This window comes from Sus scrofa, chromosome 5 (genome assembly GCF_054392235.1).
Source record: "Sus scrofa isolate SSC_HxYL_T2T_F1_AM1 chromosome 5, Sscrofa_HxYL_maternal_Yorkshire_Landrace_v2.0, whole genome shotgun sequence".
Lineage (NCBI taxonomy): Eukaryota > Metazoa > Chordata > Mammalia > Artiodactyla > Suidae > Sus > Sus scrofa.
This window is the reverse complement of record NC_139387.1, coordinates 26,952,172-26,966,475: the sequence shown is the minus strand read 5'-3', so window position 1 is coordinate 26,966,475 and position 14,304 is coordinate 26,952,172. Positions and strand designations below refer to the sequence as shown.

Here is a 14,304-nt window from a genome sequence, read left to right as displayed (position 1 = left end):
CCGGTGAGGCCCCGAGCCTACGGCGTGGCGATGGGGCCAAAACTCTCCACAGAAACGCGCCAAGCGGGGATGGCGCCACCTGCTGGCCGGAGGGCGCATTCGTTTCTCTTACTTGGCTTTTGGAGATGGCATTTCACGAGGAAATTGCTACTACCCCACTCCCCGCAAACCGCCACCGCCGCCATCCAGGCAAAATAATGGAAAGCCTGAGACAGAGTTGTCACAAAATAACAATACAATATAAGACACGTGGTAAGACTTTATGTTTATTTCCAATGCGCTTTCATATTCAATGTCCATTTATGATTCATGACAAATTTGTGAGGTAGTTAGGCGGGTTCAAAAGTTTGGCCAAGGACACCTAGAGAGGAAGGGGTGGAGTCCCTCCAACAAACCAAGTAAATATTGTTGAAGGAACAGACAAATCATATATATATATTACATATTTTTTTTTATGGAGGTTCCCAGGCTAGGGGTCCAATGGGTGCTATAGCTGCCAGCCTATACCACAGCCACAGCAACGCTGGATTCTTAACTCAAGAGTGAGGCCACGGATCGAACCTGCATCCTCATGAATACTAGTCAGATTCATTTCTGCTGAGCCACGATGGGAACTCCCGAACAAAAATATTTGTTGAACACCAATTGTGTGCCAGGAACCACAGCCCTACCCTCCAAGGTAATCTAATGGGGAGAAAATAGGGAACAGACAAATGATCATACAAGACAAGGTAAGCCCCACAAGAGGAACAGTTAAAGGGTCTCAAGGGAGAAAGAAATCATATTCAAACAGGAAGCTAAGGAAAAGCTTTTTTCAGGAACGAGGTTAAGTGTAATGAAGATTTTTCACAGGCAGAAACAGCCCTTCCAGGCAAGGAATCATCAAAAAGAGTGAAGGAAGAAGTCAGAAAATCTTGGTGTGGATTTAGGGCACAAAGAATAGACCTTTTGTAGGAGGCTGCAACACATGTGGGAAACCAGTAGGAAATGAAGTAGAAGGGTAATTTGGGATCATATGGGATAGACTGAGTACAGAGCAGAAGAGTTTATTCTTGCTTCTCTTGGCAGCAGCAGAAGCTAATCAGAACTGATTCTGGAAACTCAAGAGAGTTTACAAAATGGTTTAAAGGGGAATGAAAGGAGGCCAGAGGAGGTGATATGTGGCCCAAGGTGAAGTAAAGAGAGCCCCAACCAGAGGTCCCACAGTGGGAGGAGAAAAGAAGTGAAGGCAAAACACATTAGGAAGGAAGGGCAGACAGGGCTTGGAAACCTAAAGAAAAATAAGAGAACCTAGTACATGGTGATCAGGGCTCCAACTCTGCAAAGAGTGAAGGAGCTACAGTCCAAAGGACACCTCTGCTGCCTATCCCCAACTTCAGCGCTGGGAGGACTTTGACCCAGTTACAGCCATGGGACCACCAGACTGTCTCTAGAAGCAAGAAGTGGGTGGTCTGAGGTTTCTTGCTTCCCAGGACCCCAGCAAAAGTCTGAGTCCTTTAGATGCAGAAATCTTTAATGCTCATTTCTCTCTCTTTAAAAAAAAACAAAAAACAAAAACAAAACTCTAGTAGAATCTAAAAAAATAATCCATTCTGCATAAAAAAGACAATAGCAGGACTAGACGGGAGCATGTCTGTCTCTGCAGCCATTCTTCTCACATCCTACTTACCTTTCCTTCGCCTAAAGTCCTGGATACCCTCCATCTTCCTCTGCTGAGAATGGGAACCGGGAACTTCCTTTGCACTCTAACCCAGTACAACTAGGGCTCCGGTATCCCTAACAGCACCTCCTGCACCTGCCCAAGAGTACCTCAAGAAACAAAGAGGGAAGGAGGAAAGACAGAGGCAAGGGAAATCCATCTGTTTTTGGTCCTTATGTTTATGGCTTTGAAGATTTGGCAGTTTCTTCATTAGAACAAGGGGTTCAGAGGAGCAGAAGTGTGACGTCAAGCAGGTCTTGGTCCCCTGTGCCTGGCCCTATAGATGTTGACATTCTCATCCTCATCCCGCTGGGCCAGCTCCAGTTGGAAATGCTGGGGCAGGAGGTGCTGAAAGAAGCTCTCTGTCCCGTGCTCCTTTCTCATCTTGGAAGCCAGATAGATGGTGCCATGGGGCCCGCACAGGTGTCGGAGGGTCCCCAGCAGCAGTGGGAAGGTGGGCTCCAGATACACGATATCCGCCCCCAGCACCAGGTCATAGTCTCCAGGGAAGACATGCTGGTCAATCCCCCAGGACAAGGCTCGGACCTGGGCCCGGCCTCCAGTTGGCACATTGGCCTGGACGTTTCCCTGGATCTGTTCTAGGACCAGGGGCAGGTCAGTGATGGTAACATCCCCCCCTGAGAGAGAGGAAGGAGGAGAAATGCAAGTCAGAGGGACCAAACAAGGGGATTCAACTCCTGCCCAGACAGTTCAGGGACCTGAGGGCCTAAGAGGATAATGTTTTGACAGCCCAAAGTCCACACTTTGGATTGTAGTTGCCCTAACCTCAGCCTCATCCACTGCCATCTCATTACTCTACATTCTACAACATCGACATTCTCTCTGAGCTAATCTTCAACCTCTCTGCCCAACACACAACAAATAGAGGTCAACAGAAGCCTGGGCAGGACTAGGCTGGAGGTGGGCTGTGCACCCACCCCCTACTGACACAAACCAGCCTTCATGGGTCTGGAAAGCTTCCCAGAAGACATGACCTCAGCAAGCCTTAAAGGACAGGAGGGAGTGAGTCAGGTGGAGCTTCCCAAGCAGAGAACAGAGGGTACAAAGGCCTGGTAGTGAGAGCACGGCATATGCAAAGAAGGCTGGATCTTGGAAGATGTGGAAAGGAAAGTATCAAGACATGAGAGTAAAGAGGAAAATGATTATGACATGCTGGGCGATTTGGGCTTGACCTCGAGGGCAACAGGTTTTAAGGGTAGAGTGGAGAGTAAGGATGATTAGATTAGAACTTCAGAAAGCTTTATTCATGCAGTAAATATATGTACTGAGCCTAAGCTCTGGGGGTACAGTGGTGAGCAACACAAATTCTTGGCCTGCCTTGAGTTTCATTATGGAGTATTAGGTACTGCCAAGTATTTAATCATAATCATAATGATTATTACAGGAACAGAATTCACTCGATTATTAATATCCATTATGTGCCTATATGCCAGGTGCTGAGAATACAGCAGTGAACCAATCAGACAAGAATCCTTCCACTCCTGCACTTAGAGTCTAGTGGCAAGAAACATAAACTAAGGGAGTTCCTGTCGTGGCTCAGTGGTTAATGAATCTGACTAGCATCCATGAGGACACAGATTCAGATTCAATCCCTGCCTTGCTCAGTGGATTAAGGATCCGGCATTGCCATGAGCTGTGGTGTAGGTCGAAGATGTGGCTTGGATCTTGCGTTGCTGTGGCTGTGGTATAGGCTGGCAGCTATAGCTCTAATTCGACCCCTACCCTGGGAACCTCCATATGCCACAAGTGCAGCCCTAAAAAGCAAAAAAAAAAGAGGAAAGAAGAAAAAGAAACAAGACACACTGCAAGTCAGATGGTGAGAAGTGCTGTGCTGAAGCTTAATGCCTCAGGGAAGGAAAATAAGAATTACACAAGGGACAGAGCAGGGAATATCATTTTAAGTTGGGTAGCTAGGGAAAGCTTTGTGGAGCAGATTATGTTTGGGCAGAGATCTGAAGGAAGTGATAGAGCAAACTGTGTGGGCCTCTCAGGTTAAACTGTACCAACTGAGGGACTAGCAAGTGTAAAGTCCTTGAGACAGGAGTGGCTAACAAGTCTGAGGACCGGCAGGAAGGCCAGTAGCTGGAGCAGAGTAACTGAGAGGGATAATAGTAAGGGCCAAATCCTAGCCAGGGCCTTGCAAGGAGACTGAGAAATCTGGCTTTTCATTTGAGTGAGATGGGAAGCTACTGGAAAATTTTATTTTATGTATGTACTTTTTTTTTTTTTTTTTTTTTTTTGCAACATCCATGGCATATGGAAGTTCCCAGGCCAGGGATCAAATCCAAGCCACAGCTGTAACCTATGCCACACCTGTGGCAACTCCAGATCCTTAACCCACTGAGCGAGGCCAGGGATCAAACCCGCATCTTCATGATATGTTGGGTTCTTAATCTGCTGAGCCACAACAGGAACTCCATCCTGAAGAATTTTAGATGGAAGAAGGGCATAAACTTTATTGCTTTAAGAATTTAAGAAGAATGGCTTTAAAGAAATCACTCTGGCTACTGTGACAAGAAAATACTGCAGACGGGCAAGGTCAGAATAAGACCAGTTGGGAGGTGACTACCATAACCCAGATGAGAGGTGATGGTGGTTTAAACCAGGGCAGCAGCAATGTCAAGAAAGTGGTCGGATCCTGGAGTTCCCGTCATGGCTCAGCAGAAATGAATCTGACTAGTATCCATGAGGATGCAGGTTCAATCCCCGGCCTCGCTCAGTGGGTTAAGGATCCAGCATTGCCGTGAGCTGTGGTTTAGGTCACAGGCATGGCTCGGATCCCACGTTGCCAAGGCTGTGGTGTAGACTGGCAGCTACAGCTCCGATTCGACCCCTAGCCTGGGCACCTCCATATGCCACAGGTGTGGCCCTGAAATTAAAAATTTAAAAAAGTGTTCAGATCCTGAGTATATTTTGGAGGTAGAGTCAATAGGATTTGTTGACAGATTAGATAGGAAATATTAGCGGAAAAGAAGTTAAGGATGGCAGATGGCTCCAGGATATTTGGGCTAAACAACTAGAAGACCAAAGTGTCATGTATTTAGGTAAGGAAGGCTGCAGGAGGAGCAGATATTGACAGGAAGATCCTAAGTCCGTTTCTGGACATATTAAGTTTGAGATGTCCATCAGACAACCACAGGAAGATATCGAGCACACAGCAGGTTATACAAACCAGTCGAGACATAACTGAAGGAGTCATCGGCATGGACAGGGTATTTAAAGCACGAGGTGATAAGATCGCTTGGGAGGGAGTGTAGACTGCAAAGAGGGGAGCAGGGGTGGGTGTCGGGGTGTCAAAGGACTGCACCTGAGCCCTGAAGTACTCAGACTTTCAGTTGCAAAGAAGAAAAGGAATCAATAGAGGAGAATGGAAAAAGTGCCATGGAGGTGGGTAGAAACGAGAAGTGTGGTGCCCTGGAAGCCAAAGGAGGTGTTTCGAGGAGAAGGAAGTGACAAATGCTGCAAAGACAGTGAGGTGGGCTCATAACTGACTCCTGTACATAACAATATGGAGTCAGAAATGATGCTCATTGGAGTTCCCATTGTGGCGCAGTGGTTACCGAATCCGACTAGGAACCATGAGATTGCGGGTTCGATCCCTGGCCTTGCTCAGTGGGTTAAGGACCTGGCATTGCCGTGAGCTGTGGTGCAAGTTGCAGACGTGGCTCGGATCTTGCGTTGCTATGGCTGTGTCATAGGTTGGCGGGCTACAGCTCTGATTAGACCCCTAGCCTGGGAACCTCCATATGCCACAGGAGTGGCCCTAGAAAAGGCAAAAAGACAAAAAAAAAAAAAAGAAAGAAAGAAAGAAATGACGCTCACAACCTTGACTAGAGCAACTGAAGTGGAGGGGATGGGTGGGGAGGGGGTGCAGTCGGGAATGGAGTTGAGGAAAGAATAGGAGGAGAGGAACAACAGTGAGCATTCACTCTTTTGAGTTTTGTTATACAGCAGGGCAGAGAAATGGAGCAGTAACTGGAGGGATGTGTAAGATCCAGAGTTTTTTCTGAGATAGGAGAAATTACAGCCTATTTATTTATATGCATAATACACACACAGACACATCTGGAATGGTCCAGAGGGAAAGGAAAAGGGATAATGCAGGAGAGGCGGGGGAGTGAGGTGTTTGCTGGAACAATGTCTTTGAGTAGATGAGAAGGCTTGGGGTCTCATGACACATGGAGGGCCTGACCCTAACTAGGAGCACAGCACGTTTATCCACAGTAACGGGGAGAGAGCAGGGCAGACAGACACGGACACAGCTGAGTGAGTAGACACTGTGAGAGGAACATCTGGACATTTTCTATGAGAAAATAGAGATCAGAAGAGATAAATCATCAACTGAAGAGACATCTGGCAGTTTGAAGGGCAAAGAGGTAAAAAACAAGATGTTTAGGAGAGCGGGAGAATAAACAAATAAGGGAAGGGTAATAGGCTACCTGGGCAATGCATCTGAGGTTAGTGACAAATTTAAAATGAAACCAAAAGGGAGTTCCCGTCGTGGCTCAGTGGTTAATGAATCCAACTAGGGACCATGAGGTTTTGGGTTCGATCCCTGGCCTTGCTCAGTGGGTTAAGGACCAGCATTGCCATGAGCTGAGGTTTAAGTTGCAGACGAAACTCGGATCCCGTGTTGCTGTAGCTCTGGCATAGGCCAGCAGCTACAGCTCCGATCAGACCTCTAGCCTGGAAACCTCCATATGCTGCGGGAGGGGCCCAAGAAATGGCAAAAGGACCAAAAAAAAAAAAAAAAAAAAATTTAAACCAAAAAAAAAGAGAAAGAAGAAACCAGTTGGCACAGTTGTATATATAGTACTAGGAGGACATAAGATAGCCTGGGGGCAGGCGTGTCAAGGAGGCCTTCCCTTGAAAATGATGTTTGAGCTGAGCACCAAAGAAGGTGCATTATCAGGTGGTACAAGGATTCCAGACACAGAGTATACCCCCTGTGTGAAGGCTCCAAGGAAGGGGTCATTGACACAGGCTTGAGAAACTGACAGGAGGGCACTAGGTAGCATAAGGAGCCCAAGAGGGAGAGGGAGAGGCACAGAAAGAAGCTAAGAGGGGAAGCCAAAGCCTTGGAGGCCATGCTAAAGGGGTTGGTTCTACCCTGAAAGGAACAAGAAGCCATTGAAAGATGGGGGAGGGATTTGATCTGGGTAGAGTGGGCGGACGTCTAGGTGGGGGCAAGGAGTAGAAGCTGGAAAATCAGTTTGGCTAATTGAATTCCATCCAGGAAAGTGGAGCCATCGGTGTGGATGGAAAAACAGGAGATTCCAGAGATTTTTAAGAGCTAAATCAGTAGGACTCGGATAATGGAGATGAGGGTGAGAAAAAGGGACATGTCAAAGATGGTTTTCCTACTGGGTGGATGGTGGTTTGATTCACTGGGATGGGAAAGCCTGAGGGAGAAACAGGTTTGGTGGTGGAAGCTGACGAGATCTAGTTTGGGCATGCCAAATGTCCCCCCTAGGGAAGCTCGAAGATGCCTGTGAAAATCCAGGGGAAAGATGGCAGTGGCCTGAACTACAGATGGAGGGAAGAGGAACAGACAACTGGGGAAATATGAGGGACATATGACCCACAGGACTTGCTGATTGGCAGGATGTGAGGGGAGAGGGCAATGGACGAGAATAACACCAGATTTCTGACTTGGCAGCAGAATAGGGAGCAAAAGAAGAAGCCAGTCTAGGAGCAAGTGAAAAATGTTTCCATCCATGTCACATGCCTTTTCTCACATTTCAGCCTAGCTACCCACTTCTCATCCACCCATCCTTCATGGAAAGCTGCTGTTGACACTCCCTCCATTTTTTCTAAGCCTGGGGTGTTCACGCTCCTCCTCTGGACAGAGCGTCTCTTTGATGGACTCCCAGAGAGTCAAGGAAGACATGGCCAGAGCATGTCCACTAGCTCTGCACATACCCCAACATAGTTCTCATGCTGTAACATCTTTCCCCATCTTCACCACTAGACCATAAACTCCCTGGGGAGAGGAAATCTGTGTTACTCATTGCTGTATCCCAGCACCTAGCATGAGTCTTGGCACATAGGAGATTCTATATACATGCTGGTTGAATGAATGGAAAGACTTCCCTGAATGTGTTTTGTGTTACGTCCCTGTGAACAAGGACATGTTAATTTGCATTCCTAGGGAGATGGCATCATAAGTGGGGGTTTTTTGTTTGTTTGTTTTTGCTTGTTAGGGCCCCACTTGCAGCATATGGAAATTCCCAGGCTAGAAGTAAAATCAGAGCTGCAGCTGCCAGCCTGAGCCACAGCCACAGCAACTTGGGATCCGAGCCAAGCCTGCAGCCTACACCACAGCTCGTAGCAACACGCAATGCTGGATCCTTAACTGAATGAGCAAGGCCAGGGATGGAATGTGAATCCTCATGGATACTAGTTGGATTCTTAACTTGCTGAGCCACAATGGGAACTCCACATCATAAGTGTCATTTTAATTTCAATTTAATTAATTTATTTATTTATTTTGCTTGTTAGGGCCACACTTATGGCATATGGAAGTTCCCAGGCTAGGGGTCAAATTGGAGCTACAGCTGCTGGTCTGCACCACAGTCACAGCAATTTGGTATCTGAGCTGTGGCTGCGACCCACACCACAGCTCAGAGCAACACCGGATCCTTAACCCACTAAGCAAGGCCGGGGATCAAACCTGCATCCTCATCAATACTAGGATTGTTTCCTCTGTGACACAACAGGAACTCCCATAAGTGTTTTTAAAGGAATCTTTTCAGTGTGAAGTTTTGCCTGCCCATTAGATTATAAACCAAGGAACTGTTTCCTTTGTAGTTTTTGGTTCTTGACAAAAATGAAGCAAAATTTTCCTTACCATTTCCTTTCCTGAGTCTGAAGTGCCTAATTTCTACCCTGCTTCCCACAAAACACATTTTAACCCTCAGAAACTCATAAGCTTGCTCCTCCCAAGCAATCAAAACCTAAAGAATCAAAAATATACTCGCAATGAAGTTACAAAGTACTTATGAGATTTAATACCTGCAGACTGCTCCCCCTACAGGGTACCCCCATATATGCGCTTTGACAGAAGACCATAACCAAAGCAAAGATTTTACATGACAGCATAGTCCACAAAAAATCACAAAGAGCAAAAACGCAGGAAAAATTCCTTCTGCTAAGGCCTGCCGGATTTTTGTTTCCTGCCTCCAAATCAACCACCTTGGGTGCTATTACAGCCAACCAGCGCTGTCTGGCCACACAAGAGCAGGTGGAGGTGGGCTGGGGGTGGGGGAAGATTCGTTAAAAAGAAGAGACTGGGCTGGTCCCAAAATACTCCCCTCTCCCAAGAATTCAGGAAGAAAACTTCATATCCCTGTCCCGTACCCCCTCCACCATCTCCCACCGCAAAGCTCACGCACCCTGCAGTGCTGCCAGGATACCCACGATGCCCGTCCCCGCTCCCAGTTCGATCACTTTCTTGCCTCGGAAATCCACATTTTGACTCTCGAAATAGTTGCACAGGCTCAGAGCCTACAGAAGAAAAAAGAGAAAAGACTGTAGCGGGGATGGCTCCATATGGAAGGAGGCAAGTCCGGGGTCTGGACCTCCCGCGGACCCTAGCCCAGAGCCGCCCACTCCTCACCGCGTCCCACACGCGCGCTGCCACGCCAAGGCGGGATCCGAAGTTCTCTGTGATGCTCAGCTCGTGCCCACAGAAGCAGAACCGGCTCTTCTCCGAGTAAGAGTCGGCGAAGAGCCCGACCTCCCGTGGGAACACCGATTCGGGCTCTGATTCAGGATCTGGGCGGGGGTCTGCCATCTGGCAAAGAGAGTGCAGGGACGCCGGTGGGCACTCGGATCCCAGAGCTGAAGCGGGGTGGGGGTTGGGGGGCCGTGGGCAGTCTCGGCTGCCCCGTGGCACCGAGCCCCGCCTCCGCGAGTTTGCCTTCTTTCCTCCAGTTTGACTTCCTGGACGTGGAATGAGGAGCGGCCTCTCTGGCTCAGGGCTCCAGCGCACACCGGACGGGACTCACGCGGGACCGCGAGGGTCAGATCCAGCTGAATGCCTGGAGACCAGGGGGAGGGGAGAGGAGCGAGGATTAATTCACCATAGGAAGCGGGGTCCTCGGACCCCTCTCACCAGCGAGGGGCACAGGGGCCTGCAACCAAGAGTGTAACCCAGACCAAGTAGAAGCAGGCTAAGGAAAGAGGCTCGGTGCAGATCTAGCCTTGCCAGTGTGTTGAAGACCAGCGGCGCGGAGGAGCCCTCCCGTACCGGCCCCCTGCGGCCCCCTGCGGCCCCGCCCTGCCAGGCCCAGCCGAATTCGCTCTTGGGACTTTAAGGGGCGGGCTCTGCTCGCAACGTGTCTGATTGCGTCATTATCCTGCGCCCAGAACCTCTGTCTCCACGTGGGTTCCGTAGAGAAACTGCCGCTAGGGATCATGGCGGGTGCCGAGACTCGGGACGCGGCAGAAGCCGAAGCCTCGCAGCCTCAGAAGCGCTACTATCGACAGCGGGCTCACTCCAACCCCATGGCAGACCATACACTGTGCTAGTGAGTGAGCAGGGCGGGGGGCGGGGAGGGAAAGGAAGGTAGGACCCCCAAAATAGCGCGGTGCAGCGCGGAAGAGCTATTGTGCTGGGACGGTTGGAAGGTTTAGGTTAGACTCGGAGAAATCAACTGGGTGACGTCATTTTGGAGGTGGGTCAGGGAGATTTGGCAGAGCGCGGAGTTGGCACGTTGGGAGGGGGCGTGGCGTTCTGGCCGAAGTCTGGGTAGCGGTGCAAGTCTGGAAAGTGAAAAAAAATTGTTGCAAAAGAGTTACCTTGCGGCACAGCGGGGTAAGGATCCAGCATTTTCACTGCAGTGGCTCAGGTCGCTGCTGTGGCGCGGGTTCGATCCCTGGCCCGGGAACTTCCGCATGCCGCAAGTGAGGAGAAAAAAAAATTGTTATCGAAACTAGACTTATGGAAGAGTCTGTCTTTCAGTTTCATTTATAGAATTTAACAAAAAGACAGACGTATATACAATCCCGCCCACTTTCCTCTTCCCACAGAACATTTCAATAGCAAAGTAAGGTCCCACTGTCTTAGGCAGCCAGTCTCTGGGACAAAGGGAACTTGTGCCCCGGAAAGGAGAGGTGCCTGGCTAGAGTTACATCAACCCCTGGAAATGGAGATGGGCAAATCAGCAATTAATGGGCCTCATGATGGGTCTATGATTCACACTGGGAGTTAAGGGTAGTTTCCATTGTGAGTCCTAGATGCCACAGGACCCGCTCTTACAGAATTTTTGAGAAACACTCCTTTAACCTACTTCCTACCCTCATCCATCCACCCACACACATGTTGTATCACTTCTGCAACGACATGACCATCCTTCTCATGTTTCTCACGTCTTCTCTCCAATAGCCCTGTGAAGCCAGAGGACATGGACTGGTCTGAGCTATATCCAGAGTTCTTCACTCCACCGACTCAAAATCAGAGCCACGATGACCCAAAAGATGAGAAAGAAAAGAGAGCTCAGGCCCAAGTGGAGTTTGCAGACATAGGCTGTGGTTATGGTGGCCTGTTAGGTAACACTCTGGCCCTTTCTCTGTGGCAAAGAGAGGCAATGCCTAGGTTCTGCCACCTCAGCAGGTTTGGTGGGGGCTGGTAGTTGGCCTTTCCCCTTCAGACCAGACGCTGGTGCTGTGACATCAGTGTGGAGAACCTCCACCTTCTCTCCACTCCGGGTCTGTGGCCTTTGCCCTGGAGAAGGGAGGGGGCTGCCTTAAAAACTCTTAAACTTGGCTTGTCCTGTCTAGTCCCGCCCCGGCCCCAGTCCCTACATGAGCCATTTCACCTGCGAGGTGCCGGGTCAGTGAGCTGGTCAGCACAAGCGTCAGAGATTAGTCACTGTGGCCAGTGATCCTGAACTGTCTTTCTCAGGGATTCCACCACCACCCCTCCCCCGCCCCCATTCCTCACCAGAACTCATTCCTTCTCTGAGCTCATATTGTCAAATTTCTCTTGTATTGTCTGTATCATCCCAGTCATGCATGCTGGACCCACTTCTCCATAGACTTAACGGCACAACAGAGAGGAAGAGCATGGTACTTGGTGGCAGGAAACCTTGGTTCGAGTTCCAGTTCTCCCTCTTCTTAGCTCTGTGATTTTGGGCATTTCAGACAGTCAGTTTTCTCATCTTTGCAATTTACCACATAGTATGTGAAGATTAAATGAAACAATGTGTGAAAACTTTAAAGCACTTGCAAAGATACATGTATTCCCTGGCCCTCCCTCTTCCAGTCCTTGTGAGTCTCCCCCAGCCCACTTCTCCAGCACAGGGCCAACTGCGCAGGTAGCTGGCTGGCCACACTTCCCATTACTGATTTTGGTACTTGCAGATTGAGGCTTCCTTTCCTGTGTTGACCCCTTTGCACATCTCGCAAGTATGAGGTTGATGATTCCATTCCTATGTCTGTGTTCAGTGGCACTGTCACCGCTGTTCCCAGACACACTGATGCTGGGTCTGGAGATCCGGGTGAAAGTCTCAGACTATGTACAAGATCGGATTCGGGCCCTACGAGCAGCTCCTGGAGGTGGCTTCCAGAACATCGCCTGTCTCCGTAGCAATGCCATGAAACATCTTCCTAACTTCTTCCGCAAAGGCCAGGTGGGGAGGGGCCCTGGTGGTTTGGGCTGGTAGGCAGGTAGGGCATGGAGGCCAGGCTCTCACAACCCTGTTGGTGCACGTCTGTCTCACAGCTGACAAAGATGTTCTTCCTCTTCCCTGACCCACATTTCAAGCGGACAAAGCACAAGTGGCGAATCATCAGCCCCACACTGCTGGCAGAATATGCCTATGTGCTGAGTGTTGGGGTGAGTTGGGAGTGGGAGGGAAGATGGGATGGGTGGCCTATTCAGGGGCCTTCCACTAAGAATTCAGTGGGGTTGCCTTTGATACTCACCACCACTCCTATCATCCTGCTGCTCAATGGCGTACAGCCCCCTGTCTCGGGTGATTCTGCCTGTGCAGGGGCTGGTATATACCATAACTGACGTGCTGGAGCTACATGACTGGATGTGCACCCATTTTGAAGGGCACCCCCTGTTTGAGCGTGTGCCTTTGGAGGAGCTGGTAAGCAGAGATTTCTGGAAAGACCTTTTCCAGAATGGTTCTATGTTTTTTGAATTCAATTTCATGCCAGGAGGGTGGGACAGGAGTCTTGGGGTCAGGGGCGGCCTGAACAGTGGGTGAAGATTCATTGGACCCTTCCTTCTCCCAGAGTGAAGACCCCATTGTGGGACATCTGGGCACCTCAACCGAGGAGGGAAAGAAAGTTCTACGCAATGGAGGGAAGAATTTCCCAGCCATCTTCCGAAGGATACAGGATCCCACCCTCCAGGCAGTGACCCCTAGTCCCACCCCTCCTGGTCACTGACTTTGCCTTTGCTGACCTGGCCTTAGCTGGACCCCATCTTCCAGGGACTGGAAAGAAGACTGGGCCCCTGGACCTTCCCTGCTGAGCCTGCTAGGGCTGAGAGGCAGCAGTCTCTCAAAGAAGTTGAAGAATTACCCCGGGCAGAACCCTGAAGTACATGACTACCCCTGACTCCTCTCACCTTGCCTTTCCAATAACAGCAGAAAGCAAAAGCAGCTGACTGGGAAGGTCAAAAGACCTTGGACCAGAAGGGGATCCTTGGAAGAGAGCGGGGTCTTGCTCTCCCTTAGCACTCCCTTCTCCTTCTAGGATCTCTCCTCAGCTAGAGTGAGCAATGCAATTCTCCACTCTCCATCTAAACTGCCTGCTAGGCTCACATCACCTGCCCACTATATTTACTTTGTTATTCTGGGGTAACATGTATATATGTGCATGTGCCCATGCTGCTATTACCCAGGCAAGGCTAGAGCGTGTATCATTCCTGTCCTCTCCCTGCGTAAGACTTGACCTGGGGAACCTGTGCTCTCTTTATTGTTGCTGTCTCTGGAGAGACCCTGGGGAGGGTGTGATGGTGGAGACCCTCTCCTTTTCCTTGTTAACATTCACTTTGATTGCAGAACCTGAGAGCTGACTGGCTGGCACAGAGCCTGCTTGGGGGTAGGGGTAGGGTAAGGTGGTGAGGAGCAGAAAGCTGAACCTGGGAGGATTCTGAAGCTAAAAGTGGAAAGGGGCTGCTGACTAGAAAGCCCCGGCAAAGGGGATGAGTCGGCTGGAGATTCAGAGCACTCGCCTAGCCCTTCCTCCATACGGGAGCCCAGACAAATCTCTGAACTTGTCTAATTTGCAAAAAAGTTCTTTCATTGCTGTTACTCAAGCCCCAAATTCCCATGGCTGGAGGACAGGGCTTGTTAACCCAAAAAACCAACCTGCCTCTCCGCAAGGAATAAAGACGAAGGCTCCTGGAGCCATTTTAACTCATTAACCCATCTGCCTTCTGTCCAGTGTCAGCTACAGGGGAAGGGGGAGATGTGGTAGTGCAGGAAAACTCTGCTCACATGGAGACAATGTGCAGCCCAGGGAGTCAAGAATCTGAGGACGCCTACAGCTCTGCCTCTTTGCTTCTCCCCCAGAGGAGCTGGAGGCTGGGGAATTCCTGAAGATGGGTTCCTGGGGCCCCAGCT

General features: G+C 49.7%; 2 protein-coding genes across 5 annotated transcripts; one reads left to right on the top strand and one right to left on the bottom strand.

Moving 5' to 3' along the window:
• Window positions 1-246: 246 nt before the first annotated feature.
• EEF1AKMT3 (EEF1A lysine methyltransferase 3) lies at window positions 247-10,016 on the bottom strand. 4 transcript variants are annotated; one of them, XM_084956221.1, is made up of 4 exons: window positions 9,972-10,016; window positions 9,339-9,762; window positions 9,115-9,226; window positions 247-2,337 (listed from the first exon to the last, which is right to left on the bottom strand). In XM_084956221.1, exons 2-4 carry the CDS (start codon window positions 9,513-9,515, stop codon window positions 1,946-1,948), a joined length of 681 nt encoding a protein of 226 aa, XP_084812347.1. In that variant the 5' UTR covers window positions 9,516-9,762; window positions 9,972-10,016; the 3' UTR covers window positions 247-1,945. The 4 variants fall into 4 exon arrangements, with proteins under 4 accessions (XP_084812347.1, XP_084812346.1, XP_084812345.1 ...); XM_084956220.1 differs by having other exon boundaries at window positions 9,881-9,990; XM_084956219.1 differs by having other exon boundaries at window positions 9,339-9,990.
• A 100-nt stretch (window positions 10,017-10,116) lies between these two features.
• Window positions 10,117-14,105, top strand: METTL1 (methyltransferase 1, tRNA methylguanosine). The gene is made up of 6 exons (XM_003360738.5): window positions 10,117-10,251; window positions 11,109-11,272; window positions 12,170-12,354; window positions 12,447-12,560; window positions 12,718-12,819; window positions 12,968-14,105. Exons 1-6 carry the CDS (start codon window positions 10,139-10,141, stop codon window positions 13,121-13,123), a joined length of 834 nt encoding a protein of 277 aa, XP_003360786.3. The 5' UTR covers window positions 10,117-10,138; the 3' UTR covers window positions 13,124-14,105.
• The last annotated feature ends 199 nt before the right edge of the window (window positions 14,106-14,304 follow it).